The sequence below is a fragment of the Camellia sinensis genome, chromosome 9, assembly GCF_055761805.1.
Source record: "Camellia sinensis isolate YWXY chromosome 9, ASM5576180v1, whole genome shotgun sequence".
Taxonomy (NCBI): domain Eukaryota; kingdom Viridiplantae; phylum Streptophyta; class Magnoliopsida; order Ericales; family Theaceae; genus Camellia; species Camellia sinensis.
The window spans coordinates 197,660,164-197,670,891 of record NC_138969.1 but is presented as its reverse complement, the minus strand read 5'-3'; the positions used below and the strand labels follow the sequence as shown (position 1 = coordinate 197,670,891).

The window sequence follows — 10,728 nt, the reverse complement described above, 5'->3', positions numbered from 1 at the left end:
TGGCGACTAAAAAAATATTTTTGTTGCTGTATATATAGTTTTGGCAACTAAAATATTTTAGTCGCTGAAAGAAAAATAAAAAATTATTGTTTATCTTTTGCGACCAAAAGTTTGGTCGGCAAAACTTTAATTTCAGCGACTAAAAATTATTTTGGTCGCGGTATATATAGTTTTGGCAACTAAAATATTTTAGACGCTGAAAGAAAAATAAAAAACTATTTTTTATCTTTCGCGACCAAAAGTTTTGTCAGCAAAACTTTAATTTCAGCGACTAAAAATTATTTTGGTCGCGGTACATATAGTTTTTGCAACTAAAATATTTTAGTCACTGAAAGAAAAATAAAAAACTATTTTTTATCTTTCGCGACCAAAAGTTTGGTCGGCAAAACCTTAATTTCAGCGACTAAAAATTATTTTGGTCGCGGTATATATAGTTTTGGCAACTAAAATATTTTAGTCGCAGAAAGAAAAATAAAAAATTATTTTTTATCTTTCGCAACCAAAAGTTTGATCGGCAAAACCTTAATTTCAGCGACTAAAAATTATTTTGGTCGCGATATATATAGTTTTGGCAACTAAAATATTTTCGTCGCTGAAAGAAATATAAAAAATTATTTTTTATCTTTCGCGACCAAAAGTTTGGTTGGCAAAACCTTAATTTCAGCGACTAAAAATTATTTTGGTCGCGGTATATATAGTTTTGACATAAAAAATATTTTCTTCTCTGAAAGAAAAATAAAAATTTACTTTCACTCATCACTCTTTCTCTCTCTTTCTATCTATATGTCTCTCTTTTTCTCTCTGTGTCTCTATCTCTGTCTCTCTTCTCTTTCTCTCTCTTTCACTCATCACTTTTCTCGGTCTATCTGTCTCTCTCTGTGTCTCTATTTTTGTCTCTGTCTCTCTCTCACTCATCACTCTTCTATGTCTCTCCCTCTGTGTCTCTCGCTCATCTCTCTTTTCTCTATCTCTCTCATCTCTCGTCTCTCTCTATCTCTCTTCTCTTTATCTCTCTCGCTCATCTCTCCCTGTATCTCTCTCGTTTATCTTTTTCACTTTTTTGTCTCTCTCTCTTTGTCTGTCTCTTTTCACCCATTTTTTCATCTTCCTCTCTCTATTCTCTTTCTCTCTCTTACTCATCACTCTTCTCTCTCTGTCTGTTTGTCTATCTGTCTGTCTCTCTCTTTTTGTGTCTCTCACTCATCTATCTCTTCTTTCCTTTCTGTATCTCTCTCTGTCTCTTTCGTTCATCTCTCTTGTCTCTATCTATCTTGTTCTTCTCTCTTCTCTCGCTCTCTCTCATATCTCTTTTCTCTCTGTCTCTATTGCTCATCTCTCTCTTATTTCTATCTCTCTCTCTCGTTCATCTCTCTTCTCTCTATGTCTCTCTCACTCATCTCTCTTATCTCTATCTCTCTCTCTGTCTATCTCGTTCATCTCTCCTCTCTCTCTGTCGCTTTTTATGACTCTCACTCTCTATCCCTTTCTCTCTTTGTCTCTCTCTCTTTGTCTCTCTTCTTTTTCTCTCTCTCACTCATCACTCTTCTCTATCTGTCTGTCTTTGTCTCTTTTTCTCTTTGTCTCTCGCTCATCTCTCTTCTCTCTATCTCTCTCATCTTTTTTCTTTCTTTATCTCTCTCACTCATCTCCCTTCTCTTTATCTCTCTCTCTGTCTCTCTCACTCATCTTTCTTCTCTCTCTATCTCTCTCTTTTTCTATGTTTTTCTCTCGATCATCTCTTTTCGCTCTCCTTCTCTTTCTTTCTTTGTCTATTTGTTACTCATCTTTTGTTTCTCTCTGTCTCTGTCTCTATCTCTTTCTTTCCATGTCTCTCTCTCTCTCTCTTTCTCTCTCTGTCTCTCTCTCACTCATCACTCTTCTCTCTCTCTTTCTCTCTCTATTATTTATTATTATAATTTTACTTTTTATTTATTATCATTTTGGAGGGATTTTTAAATTAATTTGGCGAGGAACTCTAGAGGGATTTCAAACACACTAAAATGAGTTAGGGCTTAAACACGTCTCTCTATCTGCCATCGATTCTCTCGCGCCTCTGTCTCTCTCATTCCATCACTCTCTCTTTCTTTTCACCCATTTTGTCATCTTCCTCTCTCTCTTCTATTTCTCTCTCTTACTCATCACTCTTCTCTGTCTGTCTGTCTGTCTGTCTGTCTCTCCCTGTGTCTCTCACTTAGCTATGTCTTTTCTCATATATTTTCTCTCTCTGTCTGTTTTGTTCATCTCTCTTCTCTCTATCTCTCTTGTTCATCTCTCTCCTCTCGCTTTCTCTTATCTCTCTTTCTCTCTCTGCCTCTCTCGCTCATCTCACTTCTCTCTATCTCTCTCTCTGTCTCTCTCGTTCATCTCTCTTCTTTCTATGTCTCTCTCGCTCATCTCTCTATCTGTCTCTCTCGTTCATCTCTCATCTCTCTATGTCTCTCTCGCTCATCTCTCTTCTCTCGATCTCTCTCTCTGTCTCTCTCATCCATCTCTCCTCTCTCTTTGTCTCTTTTTCTGTCTCTCACTCTCTATCTCTTTCTCTCTTTGTCTCTCTATCTCTCTCTCACTCTCTACTACTACTATTACCTCTCATCTACCACCGCCACTCTATCTCCTTTACCACTACCACAACTTTACCACTAATCTCCTTCGCCATCACCACCACCACCACCAGCACCTCATATCCACCACCTTCACCACTATTGTCGCTTTCTCTCATCTACCACAAAAAATTAGTTCTTGATTTTTTGTATAAAAAAAAAATCGGCCACAAAAAAATATTTTTAATTGACCATAAAAAATAATTTTATTTTAACAAAAAATATTTTTCATTGAAATATTACCCCTACTTCTACCAAATAAAAAAAAATCATTAAAAAAATGAAAAAAAATTTCCCCATTTTTTTCACTGACCCGCCTGCCCAAACTAATTTCCCCCCTTTTTACCGTCTTTCCCCCCCTTTTTTCATTTCCTTTCAGGTTTGCAGAGCCCCTGTTTCGAAACAACACGTCTCTCTCTCTCTCTCTCTCTCTCTCTCTCACGGAGGCGAGCGACGAGCGGCGAATTTTGGTTCGAGTTATGAGCTCCGAAGCTGCTTCTTCAAAGCTTCTTCACCAATTGCTGGGACCAGAAAATGTGCAGCGTTGGTGTCTGGGTTGTCCTCTGTTACTTCACCAACGATTTCATCGTTCAACGAGGTTCCAATCAGCTCAATCTCTGTTTTTCTTTGTTAAAAAATGGTTTTGATTTTTCGGTTTTTGTTTTTTTGTGCGATTCTAATTTCTATCTATGTGGGTTTTGAATGTTACTTTGTTGGGTATGGTTGGGTTTGGCTGATCATCACTGGCCGAGCTCCTACTTTGCCTTTGTGGGCTGTGAGTATCATCATCCATTCGATTCGGTTCTATCTTTGCATCTATCTTCTTTCTTTTTTGATGACTTTTTTTTTTTGTTCTTCTTTTCACTTCAGTTTTCCTATTTGTCTTCTTTCAGATCATGTTAGGTAGAATAGCGATTTGGGTTGTTGCTAGTCTTGCAAGATTCAATATTGTTATTTATTTTTTTATCTGAATCTTCAAAGCACGTTTTGTGATTACTGTGTGGAATATTCATGTTCATGATTCCTAGTTATCCCAACTATTTGGAATTGATCATGGTCTAGTGATCTGTTCTGAATTGAATCAGATTCTGTAATTGATCTTAATTTTTGAATCTATGCATCTGTTGCACAAGTTGCTGTATTTATTGATTCAGATTCAGATTCCTAGTTATCCCAAAATTGTAATATTGTAGAGAGTTTCACAAATGATTCAACATTAGGGTGAAAAGGGTTTAACAATTTATTGGTAAACTTTTTTCTGTATTTTCTGAGGTGAGCTAGCTTGCCATATCATGAACCTATTGGTTGTTCTGTTGGCTTGTCTATTCATCATGATCTGAACTTGCTGATTGCAAGAATAAGTGAGTTTAATTTGCAGGACCACGTGATTCTGCTATATCAATGTGTTCCACATGTATATGTATCTTTTCTACCTCTTTTGTATTTTTGTGTTAATTCAATATATATATGTAATATGCACCTCAATTAGGAGAACAGATGCGCAAGCTTTTTTTTTTTTTGTGTGTGATAGTACTGTACTTACTGTTTTCGATTTTCACTATCAAAAACTCAGATTTTTCCCAAGAGTACTGGATGCAAATATGATATCACAGGTTTGTTTGTTATCTCTCTTGACATTTTGTTCTCATTTTTTTTTTTTTTTCGTGCTGGACGAAACTAAAATATTATATATATACATATTTTTTTCCTTCTCTCTAGGTCCTAGAAACCCTTCTCACATTGCTTTTACCCTTCCATTGTGTTATGAGAGTGTTTAATTAGGCACTTCATTCTTAATTTTCTTAACATACAGAATCATTCTTGTAATGGTATGACACAAGAGTACTGCAGCTCCCTTGAGATGTTTTTCCGTTAAATAATCCTTTGAATTTGTTATGTCAGTGTGCATCTGCAGTTGATAATTTGGCTACTTATTATTTCAAGCACATAACGGTTGGAGAGTCCCCCACTACACCAGCTGCTCTTAATCTTGCTCAGCATGTTGCAGGTCGCCCTGGTGTGTTTCCTGAAGTAAGTTGCTTCTTCTTTTTCTTCTTTTTTTATAAGTAGTTAACTGATTTCTCTTCATTTGAAATGCATATTATCAGCTTAAATATTCTAATGACAATTGAGAACCATAGGGTTTGGTTTGTCATAATGCCGACAGTGAATGGTGTCATATCAAATATAATTATGATAAATGATAATAAATTGGAGGTGATGCAATATTGTTTACATTGGTGACATTTTATTTATAATTTTCAATACCTTTGTATAATGTGCTTGGCTCACTTTATGCGAGATGATCCTTTGTGAAATGAGAAATTGTTCTTATTTTTCCTTCTCTTTTTCTTGGCACAATAATTTTCAGAACAATATCATGAGGGATTACACACATCATTTTGACCTTTGGTAGAATGCATTAGATGGGCATTCTTTATGGAGGAACGATATTTTATGGTTTTTAAATGTAACAAAAAACCATTGATTCATCTCATCTGATCACACAAATTTCTTTCATAAATGTGTGATTTGGATCCAAATTTCCTTTGATACATCTCATCTGATCACACAAAAATTTAGAAGCACTACATTTTGTTCACTGATGAGTGAAAATATAGCGATCCCGGGTTTACCCTTGTTGTACAGTGATCCGGACATGTGTCCGTGGATGTTGGTAGTTGGTTATTATCGTGTTTACATTCCTTTTTCTTTGTATTTTGAGTTATGGGATGTGTTGGGCAGGTTTGTTACAGGTTGGTTGAGTTTAGAAACCAAAACTAGTTGCCCAGGTTTTGGCCTGTACGATCGAGCGGGGGTTTTGGCGCTCGAGAGGGGAATACACCCATCCAGTATTTCTTGTACAGTGTTGTACGCTCGAGCGTGGGTTTGGCCGCTCGAGCGGGGTTGTGTGAGTTCCGCTCGAGCGTAGAGTTGGGAGCTCGAGCGGAGGCCTGGTTCTGTATAAATGCTGGGTGAGTGCATCCGGCGCTCGAGCGGAAGTTTGGACGCTCGAGCGGGAGTCTGTGAGTGACGCTCGAGCGGGGTGTTTTACGCTCGGGCGGGAGACTGGGTTTAAGTCCCGAAATTGTGACTTTTCAAATCACTTTTTTACTTTCTCTTCTCTCTCTTACTTTTCCAAAATCACCATTGTTGAGCCTCTCACTCTAGAGTCTACCTTCTCTCTAGGTTTTGATCTAGTAGGAGTGATTTACTCACCTTTGGCCTTTACAAAAAAGTTGTTGATCGTCGAGGGCTTCATTTTAATTTGAAAATCTCAGGTTTTGGAGCACGTTGGGTTTTGTCGTCTTCTCCCTTGGAACTCCAAATTTGAGGTAGGGATATCCTACTCCTCTCTATGGGTTTTGTCTTTAAATTTTGGTATTTTGAGATGTTGGGCTTGGTTTGGTAATTTTGTGAAAGTTTGGGGCTTTTGTGTAATTTTACAAAAGTTGGGGTTTTATTCATAATAAACCTGAATGCATGTGTGGCATAGAGAAATTGAATGAATGTTAAATCATTGATGAAAATGGGACCTAAAAGTTGAAATGGTAATTATGGATAATGGCCTAATTACATTGTTTAATTAATTGGGATAATTAATTGGGAGAAATGAGGAAATGAAATGTTGATTGAATATCCATTTGTGCATTTATTTTTTGTTTAGAAATAACTGCTTGGGCTATCGGTGGAGGATAGTCGTGATTGTTGTAGACAATGCATGATGATTAGGCAAACTGAAACTAATCAATGAAATGTGTCATGGAACATGACGGTTGATAGAATACATTAATTGTATGTATTGGGTGATTGTATATAGAACCATTGTGTTTGTATACGTTATGTGTAGAGGAGGAGAAAGGGGATGTACTCCGCGGTTTAGGGGAAGATAGGGGATGTACCTCTAAACCGGATAGTGTTGGGAGAAGATAGGGGATGAACTCCGTAGATACAGCTCATATGCTTGTCTAGAGAAGTGAAGATAGAGCTTATATGCTTATCTTTGTGAAGTGTGGATATAGCTTATATGCTTATCTGTGGATATTGTGGTTATACATATCTGTGTAGAATGTGGATATAGCTCATATGCTTATCTGTGAATGTGGATATTGTTTTTATACATATCTGTTGAAATGATGATAGAGCTAGCATGCTTATCTATTGAAAAAGGGAAAATGAAAGGTAACTTGGACTCGTAAGTTGTATGACATAAATATGTAATTTATGTGATTGTATCAGTGTTGGCCATCTATCAATTGCTAATATTTTAGTCATTGTTCATGGTTGGTTTAGTGTATTTCTACTGGGCTGTGGCTCACCCTATATGGGAATATCATTTTCAGGTGCAGGAAGCATGCCACCTCCAAGGACATAGCTTGGGAGGCTAGAGGCGGACATGTTTTGTCGTTTTACTTCTGATGTATTACATGTAAATACAAGCCAAGGGCTTAATGTGTAAACGAGTTAGTACTCTTTTGTTGTAACCAAGTGTTAACTTGGAAAGCTGTAAGCCCGTAGGGCATTTTGTTATGATGTTAACATGTAATACTTATGTAATGTAACTCTAAGGAATAAAGGGGTGTGGTTAGTTTATATGTAAATGCATGTCTTATTTGTAGGATTTAATGTTATTATTTTGAGGGCGTTACAGAAAAATTATATGTGTCTTGCTTTTAATATTTTTTGTTCTTCTTTGTTAATATTCATGCCATATTTATCTAAATTCTTGATATACATGCCATCTCTCTCTCTCTCTCTCTCTCCTTTTTGTTATTGCTGATTATTTATTTTGTTACTTAACTAGATATTGAAAACCCTCTTTGAGATTGTCCTATTTGAGGACTGTGGCAACCAGTGGAGCCTTAGCAGACCAATGTTGAGCTTGATACTTATAAGTGAAGAGGTAATAGTTGAAACTGCAAATTTTGAACAAACTAAACAGTAGTCTTAAAAGGGGTTGGAATCTAAATTGTGGGATTTGTCAAACTGCAAATTTTGGAGCTGATTTTATGTGAGTTTGAAATATAGAATGAGATCATGTAGAAGCAAGATGAACCTGACATCATCAATTGAGTATATTGGAAGCACACCCATTTGACTGGCACAACAACTATGTGTGACTAAATATATGCTCTCATGTGCACAAAAACTTGTGGAAAGGTTACCTACTTTTGCTGCTAAAAAGTGTATAATTGATGTGTGAAGCCATAATGAACATTGAATTTAAATTATGCTTTGAACATAACCTCACGCCTCTATCATCAGTCGTGCATGAAGTGTTTATGTTCATAGTGCAATGAACCATTTGGTTTGGACGAGAATCAACGTGTAACCTTTCCTCTAGTGATTTGACTGGGGAAATAGCTCCTGCTCTGTTTGGTCTCAAATCATTGAAGTATTTGTAAGTATTTTCTTCTTCACCAATGCAACTCTAACTATCTAAGCATTTTAAAATTACATGTTCCAGTTTTGGCAACAACAGGAGGAAAACTTATGGCATTCCCTAAAAGAAAAAATAAATTAACTTCTACTTTATTTCTCATTTCTCTTTCATTTTCTTTGCCCTCTACAAAAACATCCCAATAGGAACAAAAAGATTTATATGGGAAGGATTCCCTCTCATGATACTGGTAACCAGCAGTATAGCTTGTTTGTTTGCAGGGATTTATCATACAAGACCTCAAACAAGTCATTCTTGGAAACAAATGCTAATGGGGGCGATGAGGCCGGAACAGAGGAAGAGCAAGCAGCATTCATGAAGGAGCTGGAAACTTTCCACAAAGAGAGGTGCTTGGAATTCAAACCCCCAAGATTTTATGGAGAGCCATTAAATTGCCTCAAGTGAGTTATGAGTGACCCTAATTGTCAAATTTGCTTGCTTTAATTTTTTGGGTGCTTCCTGATTTGCACTAATGTTTCTTGTATATGTGAGTTAGGTTATGGAGAGCAGTCATCAGACTTGGTGGCTATGAACAGGTTTCCCAGAAATTTTAGTTTGACGAACTTATTTCCATTTTATCATGTGCATTATCTTTTACTATGGTCTGGTCTATCCCTTGTAGTTTATCTACTAGTTACATACATTAACCCTGATGCTGAATGGAATCTTAGAATATTATAACTACTGGCTCCATTTCATAAATTTATTGGGAAAAATTCCAAGTACTTGGATTTGTGCACTTATTTTTGATGGGGGGAATAAACTATTATTTTATTGACACATTTTGCCTATAGTATCAAGTTTGATGAAGTCAATAATATTAACAACTTTCATTTTATCATTTGCATTATCTTTTACCATGGCGTGGAATGAGAGTAGTTTTTGTTTTATTACATCAATTGATTGGTCCATGGACATGAGCAGTATAATTTTGTCATCTAAGCTTCTCCACTATCAAAAATTTATTTGTAAATGATATGGAGCATGATTTGTTGTCATCTGGCCTGCTTTGGTATCGCACACTTGTTGAGATATTTCTCTCAATATCAAATCTGTGACAATCTAAATTGAACTGATGGTAAAAACAATAGTAACCAATGTTTTATTGGTCAATACTTCAAGTAAGGATATTGTGGTGCATGGTAAACTAGGAAATCTGCTAATATGCAGTAGCGAGATGGTGCATTTAACACTAAAATTTGCTTCATCAATTTCTGTAAGTCAATGGATAAGTGTGCTTTTGTGACCTAATTTGATGGCAAAATCTTTTTAGGTTGACATTTTTATAGGACCTGCAGATGTGCATGTGATAGCATATTTTTAATAGAAAAAAATTGTATGATAGAACAAATCCACATATACATGGCATAAATATGATTGTCCAACCAACTTTCTTTTTGTTCTGTGCTTAGGGTCAAATATTTTGGATTCTATTGTTAATTCAATAGTAACTTTGCTTTTTATTTATTTATTTATTTATTATTAATTTTTAATACACTCTTCCCCACTGCATGCACACACAACATATAAAAAAGGACAAAAGTCAGCAATCCTAATTGTTGAGAAGGAACTAAAAGGACAGAGTAACATATTAGGGCTTGTTTTTTGTTGGTAAATATGCAATATATTGTTTGAGAAGGAACTAAAAGGACAGAGTAACGTAAAAGGACAGAGTAACGAATCATGTATATTAATTAGGTGGTAGTAAACATATATTGTTGACAAGAAACACATTGAAAACATAATGAGAAACAAGATCTTGAAAACTATATATGTTTCTCATTATGTTTTCAATGTGTTTCTGAATTTGAAGGCAATCACCTAATTAACTGTGATGATTCAAATTTGTTCATTTCAGCTTTAGCTTTCTTTTTATTCCCACTTATTTTTTCCTACTTTTCTTAGGTGTTATATCTTTGTTGGAGGTTATAATAGTAAAGTGATGATATTGTTTTAAGTTGTGTGTAATGTTGGTTATCTCACCAAACAAATCAATGTTCAGTGTCCACAGCATTTAGGGAACAATATGGTGAAGGGTCATGTTGTGCATTTATTTTATATATAGGATCTGAATTGCCTCTAGTTTAGATTTGAATTGGAGGATATTAATTGTGGTATAGTCATCATCAAATGTTTGTAATGTAATCATATAAATTTTTTGCCATATGGTTAATTTTTTTTATGAGAATACTTCATTTTGGATATGTTTCTAGATTCTAACTTTTTTTATTTTATTTGTAGGTGACTTCCAAAAACGATCAAGCACAAGGCTGATGCTTCAAAACCATATATATTCCTTCCTGTTGTAGAATTTTTTTTGGATTCCTTCATTGATTTTCCTTTTAATTTTTGTTCAATTACTTACTGGTTTTCAATGGATGGATGTTTAAAACTTGTCTCAATTAATGTTTTGAATGGAATGATTGTAAAGTTTGGGATTGAGCAGGAAAATATGATGAATTTTAATGTTATATTTAGGTTGGGTTGAATGAATTTTGTTCAATATTGGATTGAATGTTTATAAACAAAAATTGATTGTTCAAAAAAAAAAAATTGGATTGAATGTTGGATTGTGTCGAATGTTAATGAATTATGTATTGTGTCGAATGTTAATGATTCAGTTGATTTGTATGATGCTTTAAAATTATAGGTTTATTATGGATTGAATGAATTATTAGGAATTACAGG

The 10,728-nt window shown here is 35.2% G+C and overlaps 1 protein-coding gene across 2 annotated transcripts; it reads left to right on the top strand.

Moving 5' to 3' along the window:
* Positions 1-2,958: 2,958 nt before the first annotated feature.
* On the top strand, positions 2,959-10,490 carry LOC145798950 (uncharacterized). 2 transcript variants are annotated; one of them, XM_082888381.1, is made up of 7 exons: positions 2,959-3,198; positions 4,174-4,213; positions 4,503-4,631; positions 7,405-7,503; positions 8,262-8,441; positions 8,537-8,576; positions 10,282-10,490. In XM_082888381.1, exons 1-5 carry the CDS (start codon positions 3,080-3,082, stop codon positions 8,310-8,312), a joined length of 438 nt encoding a protein of 145 aa, XP_082744507.1. In that variant the 5' UTR covers positions 2,959-3,079; the 3' UTR covers positions 8,313-8,441; positions 8,537-8,576; positions 10,282-10,490. The 2 variants fall into 2 exon arrangements, with proteins under 2 accessions (XP_082744507.1, XP_082744506.1); XM_082888380.1 differs by having other exon boundaries at positions 2,973-4,213.
* The last annotated feature ends 238 nt before the right edge of the window (positions 10,491-10,728 follow it).